Source organism: Hylobates moloch, unplaced genomic scaffold (assembly GCF_009828535.3).
Source record: "Hylobates moloch isolate HMO894 unplaced genomic scaffold, HMol_V3 SCAFFOLD_17, whole genome shotgun sequence".
NCBI classification, from domain to species: domain Eukaryota; kingdom Metazoa; phylum Chordata; class Mammalia; order Primates; family Hylobatidae; genus Hylobates; species Hylobates moloch.
The window spans coordinates 82,286,679-82,301,174 of NW_026652292.1; the positions used below are offsets into that span (position 1 = coordinate 82,286,679).

The 14,496-nt window shown below is 43.0% G+C and overlaps 1 protein-coding gene across 4 annotated transcripts in view; it reads right to left on the bottom strand.

The window, feature by feature from the left end:
- NSD2 (nuclear receptor binding SET domain protein 2) overlaps positions 1-14,496 on the bottom strand; it is a 97,220-nt gene that overhangs the window by 29,667 nt on the left and 53,057 nt on the right. For 2 of the 4 annotated variants that reach the window (XM_032135759.2, XM_032135761.2), the window contains 2 exons: positions 11,877-11,958; positions 10,618-10,742 (listed from right to left, as the gene is read on the bottom strand). In XM_032135759.2, coding sequence (XP_031991650.1) covers positions 10,618-10,742; positions 11,877-11,958 — 207 coding nt within the window. Of the gene's footprint in view, positions 1-744; positions 8,046-10,617; positions 10,743-11,876; positions 11,959-14,496 lie in introns of those variants that run through there. The other 2 variants (XR_009210494.1, XM_032135763.2) reach the window with 2 other exon arrangements.

A 14,496-nucleotide genomic window follows, 5' to 3' on the forward strand; every position in this document is an offset into this window, starting at 1 on the left:
TGATTCACATTTAGGTAAAAGGCCTGGGATAAAGGCATGGAATCCCTGAGCGAGTGGAATGGCTCACAGGTTGTATCTCTTCTGCCTCTCTCTCCCCTTCATTTAATAGAAATCACTGAAGACCAGGCTGAATACAGCCTCACCCTCATGTACACAGCATTTCACCCTCACCTGACAAGCAACATCAACAAATATTTAAATGAATAATAGAGAATCTTCTTGTCTGTCAAATCAAGTGTTTAAAAAATTTGGTTTTTATTTGATGTTAGGTAAGTAAGTGTTGAACACTGAATTCTGGAGATGAAACAGAGCAAAAGCATAAACTACATTTCCTGTACACCTCATTCATCACAAAAACAAGTAATTATGTTATCGGCTTGCTGTTTGCCAATGAACACAAAGTCAGAAATTGGAATTGGGCCATATTAAAAAATAAAAGCCAAACCCACCAGGGACTCTGACCAATCCTGTGACCTTATCAGTGAGCTTTTCCACATTTAGCTGACATTACAGGGAGCAGTGAAAGAAAAACAAATTAAAAACAAACACAGAAGTGTTTGCTGACTTCAGAGTAGTGTTAGAGTGGGCTTTTTTTTTTTTTTTCCTCGAGACGGAGTCTTGCTCTTGTCGCCCAGGCTGGAGTGCAGTGGTACAACCTCAGCTCACTGCAACCTCTGCCTCCTGGGTTCAAGCGATTCTCCTGCCTCAGCCTCCTGAGTAGCTGGGATTACAGGCACCTGCCAACAGGCCTGACTAATTTTTTTGTATTTTTAGTAGAGATGGGGTTTCACCATGTTGGCCAGGCTGGTATTGAACTCATGACCTCGTGATCCACCTGTCTTGGCCTCCCGAAGTGCTAGGATTACAGGCATGAGCCACCGCGCCCAGCCAGAGTGGGCTTTTTCCAAGGGCTTCCGTCGGCTCTGACTGGTGACTGTGGGTGGTGACAGATGTGAGCCACTCTTCTCTTCTCACTAGATACATCTCCTGACAGCACAAAGTCTAAAGAAAACGCAGCCTCTTAATCTTGATTTCCTCACCTTTTCCAGGAAGATGGACTAGCATCATGAACACTAATCAGAGCAGTGCACATTTTAAGGCTCTGTCACTGTGAGGCTGCCAGGAGGGCCCTGCAGGAGCTGTAGCTCACATCCTGCTCTTTAACACTCACAAAGGGCCACTTGACGTGCTCTGAGTTCAAACCTCAAATTTAACAAGCCCATCAGATATGGACTCAGTGGGGACCTGAGCACTTCTGAGATGAGACTGGAGGGGGGCGCCAGGGGAGCACAGGGCATGGGGAAGCAGTGGCCACACTGTCTGGGGCCCCACTCAGACAGTCACCCACACAGTCGCCCAAGCTGACCCATCTGACGGGGGAACCAAGGCCCAGAGAAAGGGGCCTTCTGCATGGCTCGGGAGAGAGCCCCAGCGCTATCCACCAACCCATGCTCTTCCCTTAACGTGGTGGAACAAACTTAAAAAGCTTTAAAAATGAGAAAAAAAAATGCATGGAGAGAAAGACAGAAAACACAAAGCAGTCCTGGGTCAGAGGAAGGAACAGCACCTTTTATTTCAGATTTACAGAAAAAGTTAGCACGTTTCCACTTGGAGAGATTTCCTACATTAACAAAGTCTGTTTTGAGGAAATAAACACTGAATACATATTTTGAATGGAAATATATAAATGTTAACGACACACATGAGGCTCATTTCCTGACCAGGGTCTGGGACCCACATACAGAATACAGACCTTACAATAGTACAGTCCATGACACAGATTGCAGAGATTCCGACTTTTTCCCACCACACCCCCTCCCAGCCACTGGACAGACAACTAGCCACAGTCGGGGAGGATCCAATGCTCTTGGCTCGGCAACCACCCGCAAGGAGAGCAAAGTACGAGGGCGTCCCACAGCGAGCCTTACTCCAGCCGCAGGCTCCACCTCCACGCACCAGGTGACGTGACTCACTCGGAGAAGCCATGTGTGGAGGTGGCACATTCACCTGTATGGTCCCAACACAGTCCCAAATCTCAGTCTACAACATCTACGATCTATTCCATATCCAACGGGATGCATTTGGAAAGGAAAAGTGCAGGGACTGAGCAGACACAGACTCTGTCAAGAACTTTCCCGTTGCTTCCCGCGTCCACCACAGCCATGCTGCGGCACTGAGCTCCGAGCAGCTTAGCTCCTGACTTTTCAAAGTTTTCTTCAGTCTGAAAATTCTTTCTCCACTCTCTACTCAGAATAAGATAGTACCAAGTTGCCTATTTGCCTTAGAAATACATTCCTTCAGGGCAGGGAATGCAGTCTCCTTGATCTATTACAGGGACTTTTCAAGATGATATTATCAAACATAACGGAGCCTAGTGAACACGTTCCAGCCAACTGCTAAAAGCACGTGGCCCTTCAGGGTGACCTGTATGAGCCGCAGTCAGATGCCACCTTCTGTGACTGCAAAGCGCTCCCCTATTCTTCAGAGTGGCGTCATACACATTGAGTTTTTAATTTTTTGACAAAACAAATCCCTTCACAACTTGAATACGACATCGTTTTTGAAATACAATTACAGACCTTGAACAATAAATATTTCTATAAACTGACATAATTTTCATGTTGAAGTGATGGTTTTGTAAAGAAGGAAGTTGATGGCGAGAAGTACCTCCACAGTGTTTACAAATGACAACAGCCCTGTGCTCAGCAGATTAAATGAGTGTGAAATCAAGACTAATCTCAAACAGGTCTTCTAAGTTAACAGCAGAGTAAAATGTTAAAGTGGAATTAAAATAAGTCACTCATCATCTAAAATACTATAGTTCATAACAATTTTTATTAAAATGACCCTTCTAGGTTACACAAACTAGAAACTTCCTGGCTATCCCTAAATTCTAGGGTCAGGGCTGGGGGTGAGTCTCTGAGAACAGAGGAAGCCTCCATTCACAGAGCACCACTGCATGCCACAGTCATCTTCTAACCTGCACAGGCTTTTGTGTAGCCGTAGCCACATAGCCCCAAGCAGGTGGCAGCAAGGACCAAGTGTCACCTGTGGCCAGAGTGAGGCCAGGTGGCTGCTGCTCCCAATTCAAGGCCTGCCCTTGTCAAAGGTAAAATGAATCGAAAATATCCTATCAACCCAACTTTGTCCCACTGTGTCCTGAGCAGTGGCCATCCCACAGGGAGTGTGCTGGGGAGGAGCCTGGTCTGGCCGACTGCAGGCAACAGGCCGTGCACTGTCTGTGAAGGACTTGAGGACAATGACAAAACTGCCCACAATACACCTGCTTCCACTGGCACAGTGCTGAGCAAATCCCCCATCAGCCAGACCAGGACCCCCACCCCTACCTCAGTCATTTCTTGAAAATACTATATGCCTGGATGGTCAGCATGCATCAAAATATTACCCGAGAGTCATATGCAAAAAGGCCAACAACTACAGGTAGGCTAGAAAAAAAAACATAAATGTGGACCTAACACGTAACCATGGAGCTCAAAGGTATCCAACCAAAAAGACTAGGACTGTCGGGCTGTTGGAGAGACACCCTGCTGTGAGAATGTCCCATAGGAAGCATGCCCCTTGCTCATCCAGTACAGGAATCAGATGAATATAATACAAATAATTTTCTACCTGCTAATTACAGTCAATTTGACATCACTGCCAGGTAAATTAGTGGTAATTTCTAACATTCTAGGTAAAACAATAAAAATGGTATCCAAAGGGATCAAAACCAATTTCGTTGACAAAAAGTCCTAAAATATGAGTCAGAATATTTCTTTTAAAATAAGCAAGACCCGCCAGGTGCGGTGACTTACGCCTGTAATCCCAGCATTTTTGGAGGGTGAGGCGAGTGGATCACGAGGTCAGGAGTTCAAGACCAGCCTGGCAAATATGGTGAAACCCTGTCTCTACTAAAAATACAAAAAAAAAAAAGCCAGGTGTGGTGGCGGCCGCCTGTAGCCCCAGCTACTCGGGAGGCTGAGGCAGAAGAATTGCTGGAACCAAGAAGGCGGAGGTTGCAGTGAGCCGAGATTGTGCCACTTACTGCACTCCAGCCTAGGCGACAGAGTGAGACTCTGTCTCTAAATAAATAAATAATAAATAAATAAATAAATAAATAAATGCAAGACCCCCCAAATTTTGGAAGTTAAGAAGCCAATAACAGCTTTGCGAGTATTTTGAGAAACCTTTCTAATGACAGTTACCTCAGTTTCTCTGGCAAAAGACTGTAATTTAGCTTTACAATCTCAAAGATAAACCACAAACCTCAGCAATTACTGTTTATAGATTTTTTTTTTAAACTAAAGTGATCAATCTATTGATTTTAAAAGCATAAAATGTTATATTTTCACACTAAGTCAAAAGGGCTCTCACCTGGTCTGTATACAAAAGTCTACCTGGCCAGATGAACCTTTGAAATCAATTAAAAATTTAAAAGGGCTAGATGTTAGAGAAGTGTGTTATAAGTCAAATGAAAAAGAAATGAAGCAAGGTTGCCAAAGTCGTAACAACCTTATTTTTCATCTACCGCTATCAGACAGGAGCCTCTCCAGCGAGGGGAATCCGTGACTTTACAGCCCTCCAGGCACATCTCAGGCCCAGACGCAGTGACTGATGTCACAGCCATCAGAGGAGCCTCTGCCGCCAAGGCAACCCTTTCAACTCAACTGGATCAAACGAGCCAAGGACCCAAGGACTTTTCCCTCATTTGGAAATGCTTATACTGGCTTCCATGCCGGGACACAGAGGAGGACAGAAGCCCAGCTTGCAGCCCTGCCACCACAGGTGCCACCCACTCACATCAGGCTTCTGGCAAGAGCCTTCTCAGGAGCACTTTCTTATCATCTTAATTTTATCTATATCCACAGGCACTTTTTTTGGTTTTGGAACTAGATGCTAATTTATAATCTTCGTTTTCTTTTTTAAACATCTCTGTGACAGACTCAGCACTTGTTCTGGCAGCCTCACACACACCTCTGGGCACAAACCGTGGGCAAGCAAGGCCAGGGCCAGGGCAGCACAGGAGCAGCAAGCTTGCTCCTGACAGCATGGCTCTCGCACAGCATCCTCCCTCCTTTCCTGTGGTGTGCTCAGCTCTTAACGTCTCCAGCTACATGAAACTCTCCAAATGCCCATCTCCCCACCCCACCCCCATCTTGTTCCCCAGTCCCTGAGCACCCCATTTTAAATCTACCTAGGCTTCTGTGTGAAGTAATGAAACAAAAAACGCAAAGTCAGATCTCCCTAGAGCTGCGGGGACCTCTCGGAGATCCTCTAAGCACCACTCCACCCACTCAAGAAGCAGCAGTGGGACAGAGGAGCCCCGGACTCCTGTCCGAGGACTCTGCACATCACACAGTCACCCTCTGCCTTTCACGACATGAAAGGTTGTGTGTCATGAAACCTCGCTTAAGTTTCCTACTGGTTTTAAGAAACATTCTCTTAAAAACACTGGAGCTGTTTCTGGTTGGGAGATACAGGTATAAGAGATAAAATGTATACTCAAGACAGCACTGAGATGTAACTACACCTGGAGTCAGTATGACTGAAAAAAGACATTTAATTTTTGAATGAACACTGAGGAAAGGCCACAGATCCATCTAGAGCAGGTGGGGCAATTTTAGAAGCAGATATATAAAGGCTTGATGGCCCAATGGCTCTCAGATCAGTCTCAGAAAAACAATTCAGGACCTCTATTGCCAATGCGTGCACTACCTGAAGATGCCACTCTATTACAATGGAGTACTTACGTTTTTAGAACAGCTACAATCTAAGCTTTTATATATTCTGACAAGTTTTCACCTCTTGTGAATGCCTCAAGTTTTACACTAGAGAGCCACCTCCCCTCGCCAGGCACAGACACAGTGTGTGGAAGATGGTCTGAAGCGAGTCAAATGGGACTAAAATGGTTCCATGTATGACAAACAAAATTCATCTCAACAACCAGCAATTCAAATGTCTTAAGGCTAGAATGTATCACCATTATTTTGAGGTTCTTATGAAATGAAGGAATTCCACGTTAAATTAGCAACATAATGAATTTCTGTACTCTTGGCAAGCCAATGGTCCTTCCTCCCTAAGTTCTTTCAAACAAGAGCCCTTTCCACCCACCTCCTTCAGGAAACCAGGAGATGGTCCTCTCAGAAAACTCTGCTCCTCTATGATGAGTCCACTCCTGGCATCTGAAGTGGAACAATGCTGCCACACATGGGACTGTCCCTCTCACTGCAGAGTGCTGAGTTCACCTGCCCCTGCCCACCTTCCCAATGTCCCCAGGGAACAATGTCACCGCCACCCCCCACCCCCCCGCCCCCCGCTGAGAAACACTGTCATTCCTGTCCACGTTACCCCATGTGCCCCTGGGTAGTCAGCTGATGCCGATGTCATGCTGCTCTTTGGACACCATTTGGTCATTTGCAGGGTTTCGCTTTCTCCATAATATAGAGGGAGCACCTGTGCGCTGGCTGACTTCTAATGCATCTATCAGTTATGGGCTAGCTGGCTGGCCACCCACGCAAAATTCATCATGCTGTAATTTCAAATGAAATCCCTTCATTTTCATCAAAAGCCTTTCAGGGTAGAGTCTTTGGGTGACTGCTTACTGAACCAGAGCCATTTTTATACCATCTTTTTTTTCCCATCTTTAAATTTCGTGATTTTGAGAATTTTAATTTTACTCCTGAGCTTTTTCACGTCCTTTGGAGTAACACAGCTTAGATTGCTCCTAGACCATCTTTGGGGCTATGTATCCTGCAACATTTGAGCAGAGCCAATAGAGCAACCCAACCAGCCCTCAGCCATACAGTCCAGCACCCTAAAGCGCCACACACACAAATCCAGTGTTCTGCACTTCTAGGTTTATTTCATCCTCGCATGCATAATGCAGTCAAGAGGACCACTTTTCATGCCAAAGCAAAATTTATACTTTTGGATAAAAATAGAATGATGGCGATTTTATCATTTTTATTATTATAACCATTATTACTGTCACAACAGGAAACCACGGAGTCCTGGCCAGGCACCCTAAGCATCTTACATGCGTTACATTACTTAATGGTTTACAACAAAATATTAGTCAGAAACGTTCATTAAAGATAAAACACAGCCAAAGAATCTGCTGGGAATGAACTGTGGGCTACTCGCATGGTACTGTGAATAGCATACCTTCTGCTTTTATGAGCTGAAGGTAAGTAAGCCTTTTCCTCACCATGCAAAAATGCGGACACCTGGGGCAGGACACCAGGCTGCTCCCCGACATTAAGACAATGAAACATGAGGGCTGGTGCTCTATAGAAGCAACTGATGCAGCGGTTGGTGTAAATAACCTGATTACAGTATCCCCTTGGTCCGGGGCCTTGGATCAAAAGGGTTAAATGGTTCACAATAATACTGTAAATGGTATTTTTTTCTAAAAATTTACTGTATCTAGTGTCATAATAAAACTGTTTAGTAAAAAAGGATAGAATCAAACTCTTCCTGCCTCTTATGTTGGAAATTAGTGTAGTATCTACAATACTGAATATATCTCATTGGCAATGAGAACAGCTGATGAGGACTCCTCCTAACGTGTGCTGTTAGTTTGTTTCTGAGGGTACCGACGCTGATATTTTCCACAAAAATCCAGTAAGTTACAAACTAGAGGAGAAGCAACTCTAACAGGGCCACCCCTTCCGTGCAAGGCCCTGCTGCAGCTCTGGACAGCCCCCAACTAAAGGGTCTGCCTTTCAACTTGAAATCTACATTGACCACTGGAATATGAACGTGTTTCTATTATGAGATGAATGTGATTGATTAAATGGCCTTGATTAGTTATCTTACCTTGGTCTTAAAATTTGTTATCTGTTTTCTTCATTGTATGTGTTTATTAATACCAGTAAAAACAGATTATCACACATCTTCCATAAAATGATTGTGATAGAAATGTCACTGAGTGTGTACGATGATACGCCACCTGCAGCAGCATCCTGGAATATTACATCATTCTAAGTGCAGTACAGAGCAGCTGGGTTCAAATCCAACTTGACTGGTGTGGGCTCCCACAAAAGCTGTTACCAGTGAAGGCGAAAAAAATAAGAATTTGCTCTACTAAAGGAATAAAAAATGAAGTTACAAAACACTTAAATCACATTAATTCCTTCACAGGCCTTTGTCATGCAAGTGTGTAATTTTAATTTATTCTCTTCCTCAGGGTGATGTAGTACCATGTAATGATTATTCCAATAAAAATTTTTATTTATCACATATACCTTTTTCAAGAAGAATTTAAACTACAACATGACCTAAAGTGTTCTGAAATACCAACCCTATGAAAGTACCTTATTTCAAACAAATGTGATGAAAGGGAGGAAATACAAACATGCAAAGGGGGTGTGACCCAAATGGGTGTGTGTCAGTGTGGACCTCAAAGAGCAATTCTCATGGTCACCTAACTCATATCAGAATCAGGCCCAGCAGTCAACAGGGTGTTTTTTATAACACTACACTTTGCCTCGTATGCTAACAGGCATTCAGCATTGGAAACATCACAAACATTTACTGTAGTTCAGTCGCATTAATACATAATAGACAAGTTTATTTGTTCACCTAAAGTAGTTTTAACAGCATAATTCTATAAAAATGAACACTAATGGAAGATTTATCTAAGCCATACAAAAGTAGTTTAATGGAAAAGACCCAGTAATTTAATTGTTTTCATATAAGGAACATGATGCACACTATGGGATCTATGCATCACCTTCAAAATGTAGGAAGGTGTATTAATTTCATATATTTAATGTATTATATAAATGTATTTAACAACCTATCAACTTCTGACATTCTAAAGAATTAAAAATTAAGTCTAATGATGATAAAATGCTTCATCTACGTCTTCTCAAGGTCAGAACAACTGCCCAGGCCAGGGAGACTGAGCTCCCCTGACTCATGGGCAAGCCTCGATCCCTGCTGCACTGGCCTCATGCATGACTCTAAATCAAAGCCTTCGATATACATGACTTAGGATCAGGAATAACAGACAAGATTTCAGCAGGTTCCAAGTTCTCTCTATTGTACCTGACAATAGTATAAGCAACAACTCAAGTGAATAACTGGACCAAAATTATGATAACAGAAAAACTCATTAAAAGCTCTTTAAAGCAAAAATCTCAACTTCAGTGAAAAATGTTTAATATTCTTCTTTGGAACTGTAAATGACCTTTCCTTTAATTTTCTAAGATTTTAACCTGAACTTGGACAAGAAAGAAAGGAAAAAGGAAAAGTAATTTGTATAAAATTTGCCTTTTCATATTTCAGTAAGTTCCTAGATGTTTCAGTAAAGAATTCTTACTGCATTTTCTCCAGTGTGTCCGAAAGTCACAAATGCTTAGTTATCTACACGTATCAAACTGTAAACCAGCCCCAGTCCCACCATCCATGAGCAGGTCTCGACCACCACTGAGCTGGTTTGAGTCCCTGCAGAAAATCCCACTCGGAGGAGTGGTCGCTATCTGCACCATCACTAAGGATTCAGAGTGGCAAGCTGCAGAGCTCTCTGAGCCCGGCACAGGTTGCCTAGGTCCCTGACCTTCCTGCACTGGAAGGCCTACCCTCCTCTAATGAATGGAAACAACTGAGGCACACCCCATCCTTCCTGGGGACCATGGCAGAGACCTGGCCAGAAGTGCCGCCTTCTGACTCAGCAAGAGTAAGGGGCCTGTCCAGCCCTTGCCTCACTACCCTGTTCCAAATGAGCCCCCAGTTATCATCTCCTCATAGATATGACAAAAACAGGACCTATGTCTACAATGAGAAAAACAGCATCACAGAGAACCAAATAACAAGAAATTAAAATTCCAAAGCTCTATGAAGGTAATCCCTAAAAATCAGGAAACCAAAACTACCTCTGAACAAAAAAGTGTCACACCTACATTCTGTGGCTATTTGTTGTTTTTGGCAACAGCAAAAAATTTAGGTTTGATAATAAAGTCTAAGTGTCATGTTACAATGATGGCAGGCAGCAGCCCCAAATGGCTTTATTTTGCTATCATATACTTTGCAAGTCCAGAACATAGGAGTCATTATTACAATGGTAGTTCTGACTCACCTCAACACTCAAGTAACTAAAAATGTGCCAGAATTTAAAGGACCAAAGCCATGAAATGCATGAGAACAAAGAAATCTTTGGCTTCCTCCATGAGCCTAGGTCTGGAAGCAACAGGAATCAGGTGTGGTGTGTGAGTCGCCCTCCACCCCACCCAGTATGTCAGCTCAACTGACACTGTGCCCTTTCAGAACCAACGCAGACTTACTTCCATGTGAACTCTTACAGTGTGAGGGCTACACAGAACACAACATTCTTAAGACAGATTTTTAAGAACTATGAAACTGCATCAAGACTGAAGTATATCTGTACATGTACACACTGTGTGTGTGTGTATAAAAAGTGCTCAAATAAACTAACATAGTGCACTGTTTGTCCATTTCATGAATCTGAGATAGCCAAGAGGCCCTAAAGCATCTGCACTGGCAGTGAGCACCAATGCTGTGCTTATGAAGTCTGAGCGTTACTCACACTGCAGCGTGGGCAGCTAAATGGCCTTCATACCAATGCCATGGTTATCATTATTATTATTATTTTACCTCATTCTCAGTTAAGGATGCAGAAGGAGATGAACTTTTGCTAAACCCAAGAGCTGAAGATGCTGCCGTGGAAGCCCGATTTCGCTTCTTCAGTGGTTTGCATGCATCAGACAGATTTTTCGTTGCTGTAAAATAATTTTGGTTTGTAAAGTTTCAAATCATAAACCCTTAATCTTTTTACTGCTTTAAAATTACCCCTCAAATAAGTGAAGTTCTAAAGATGAATCTTCTGAATTCCTTTGTCCTTCTGGCTTAACTTTTTATCATGGAAAAATCTGAACATAAAAGCAGACAAACTGTACAATGAACCCCATGCATGTCCTTGCTACTTGGCCCCCAAAAACATCAACCTGGGGCCAGCGTGGCTCTATCCATACCTGGTTCCACGTCCCCCTGCCAGATTATTCTGAAGCAAATCCAAGACATATGATTTCATCCATAAAAAGTTTAGCACAAATCTCTAAACATAAAGCCTTACACATAACCACAATGCTACTCCCATACTTAAAAGTAACAATGCTCTTATATCATCAGCTAGCATTCACATGTCCAACTGCTCATGTCTTTTTTTTTTTTTTTAAAGTCTGTTTAACTGATTTTTAAAAGCCAGTCAAGCACCTCATGCAAAACAAGAAAAACAGAGCCACTGCCAATCTTCCCTCACTCTCCTCCCCAGGGTTTTGTTTTCCTTTTAATTAAGAGTTGGAGAAGGTATGACTTCTTCAATAAGGGATCAAACAGATATTTCAAAAAGATAACTAAAAGGTAAAAGGAAGTGTAATTTCCCCTCTTATTTTTTTGGCAGTTACCTTTCATAAATATTTTAAGCTAGTTTTTTTAGCATGTGAAATATAAATAACGAGCCCTTACTGTTAGCTTACATGCAGAGGGTCAGGGTACTGAAGGGTGACAGAATCTACAGTAGCAACTGGCACCATCAAGTAAGAAACCTGAAAACTTCTGGTTGAAATCACTTTTCTAGTAAAATTTTAAATTGAAAATAAAAGAGCCAAGTAAAAAGTAACTTCAATAAAATTTAGCCAAACCTTCAAAACAACATACACATTAAAACAGTTTAGTTTTCAACCACAGAAGAACCTCTTTTCCTTCTTTTTCGCTCCTAGCTTAATTGTGGATTCCTCCCCTGCCCTGTTCCCCTTCACCAGCCCCAGCCTTCCCCTTTCACACTCTCAGCCCACCCACCCAGCCCCAGCCTGGGCACCCAGAAGCCAAGAAGGAAAGGGCGCTGACCACATTACCTGCCTGGCTCTTGAGCGAGGAGGCTGCCTCCATGGCCTTGTAAGAGCTTGTTCTGGCCGTTTTGTCAGTGATTGTGTCTCTCTATTATTTAAAAAAAAAAAAAAAAAGAAAAAAGAAAAGAAAAAAAGGAAAAAAAAGAAAAAGAACAACAAAAGGAAAAGAAAGGAAAAAAAATCTCCTCATGTGAATGAACACAGGTTGCTGAAAAGTTTTGTGGCAGAAACTTCTTCCTTTGGAAATGTGTTCCACACATAAGTCATCCATGGTTGCCCAATCTCAGACTTTTTTTCACAATCTGGACTGATTCTTTCTTCGCACCTCCCGCTCTCGCATCTGTCAGGAGGGCGAGGTGGGTGGGGCCACGCCAAGACCTGCTGCAGTCATGTGGTTAAGACACCTGATACAAGTCGTATTGAACATGCACCTAGACTTTCCACTGAACCCAAAGCGAAGGATGAAAATGAGAAAAATGGATCCTTCCATTCAAAAGGTATCCAATCAAGTTAGACTCAGCCCTGCTAAGTCAGGACCAACATTACTAGTATCACTATACTGAGGATTTCCAATTTTTAGACAAACACCAGATACACCTAATAAACAAAGATCATCAGTAAAATATTTCACAACTGAGAAAAGCAAAAAAAGGGAGAAGGGATCATGAAGCTTTTATCAAGGGCTGAGATTCTGAAAGGTGTGGCTGAAAAATGCCCTGTCCCCATAGCACTAGAGCAGTGCTGCCCAGGGAATGACTTGCCACTCCTACACTCATACTCCATCTCACCCACCTGCCTGGAACCAGAGCCAGTGAGACAGGATGCGGTGAGGTGGAATCCAGAGGATCATGGACAAGGCGACAGGAGAATGCACTTGGGACAGTGCCCAGCATGTCAGAAGTGCTCAGTGCACATTGGGTGTCATATCTGGTTTGGCTCAGGTTTATAAAACCCGAATCTGAAGAGACACCACTACTTCTTTTTATCATGTGCTATCTCCTGAGATAGGAACTAATAAAACATTACTAGCCACTTAATGTGAACTTTGGTATTTTGAGTGTCCAGGGTCATGCATTTTTTAGGTATATCATTTACACAAATATTTCAAAGCAACCAGTTTACGTATGATTGCCAGCAAAGGGCTACTTTAATAGAAGGTAACCTGGCCAGCCGCAATGGCTCACACCTGTAATCCCAGCACTTTGGGAGGTGGAGGTGGGCGGATCACTTGAGGTCAGGAGTTTGAGACCAGCCTGGCCAACATGGTGAAACCCTGCCTCTACTAAAAATACAAAAAAGTTAGCTGGACATGGTGGCACGCACCTGTAATCCCAGCTACTCGGGAGGCTGAGGCAGGAGAATCACTTGAATCAAGGAGGCGGAGGTTGCAGTGAGTGAAGACTGCACCACTGCACTCCACCCTGGGTGACGAAGTGAGACTCCCTCTCAAAAAAAAAAAAAAAAAAAATTACGTGACCAGAGCAAATGTTAAGTGCAGGCTTCCTGGTAACTATAAACCTTAGTGACTACAGGTGAATCTGACCTAGCTGAACACTTGATCGCTCAACAACCTCACTTGATGGCAGGTGCCCCAGAAGAATGTTCTGTGGGCCAGAAAAATGGGGCAGGGCCTGCCTGCTCCTCTCAACTACAAATACAAGTTTAAAGAAATAAGATAAATGATATGGTGTCCACATATTTACACCTTAGCAATATGTGAGATTTATTTTCCATTCTTTGAAATAAAAAGAGCATTTTAACTCAGATCAGTGAAAAACAGGATGAAGCTTTACTCAAAATCACAAATATATACAACTACTCTGTCAGAACTTTTTTTTTTTTTTTTTTTTTTTTTCAGATGGAGTCTCCTTCTGTCACCCAGGCTGGAGCGCAGTGGCGCGATCTCAGCTCACTGCAACCTCCGCCTCCCAGGTTCAAGTGATTCTCCTGCCTCATCCGGGGTAGGTGAGATTACAGGCATGCACCACCATATCCAACTAATTTTTGAATTATTAGTAGAGATGGGGTTTCACCATGTTGGCCAGACTGGTCTCGATCTCCTGACCTCAAGTGATCCACCTGCCTCAGCCTCCCAAAGTGCTGGGATTACAGGTGTGAGCTACCACACCCGGCCAGAACTATTATCAAATAAAATGGAAATTCAAACAAAGTACGAAGTCTAATTAAAGTCTCAGTTCATGAAAAAGTTAACTGGACATCTGAGACAGTTGAAATGAATGGCACCACTTCATACACTAGGAAAAGGGCTCACGTCTTCTACATGCATGGGCACCATACGCTAGACAGAATAATTCAGTGTTTCCTTGGTTGGTTTCAGTCCCCTGCAGGTACCAGGCAAACTCTGTCCCTGGACACATGCTGGCAGTAAGCGAGGAGCACAAGGACCTGGGGCTGGCTTTGTATCTATGCTGCACTTTTCCTGCACAGCCTGTTTAGTATTCCCATTCAGTAAACAATAACATGAATTACTAATGAACTAAATAAAATCTAGGTTCATTGCCTTTAATGAACTGTTGACTTTTTATTGACATGTAACACATATCTCTAATGGACTTTGATGCCAGTTCATTATTTATATCCTGAATAATAAGCCCTATAGAGAGGT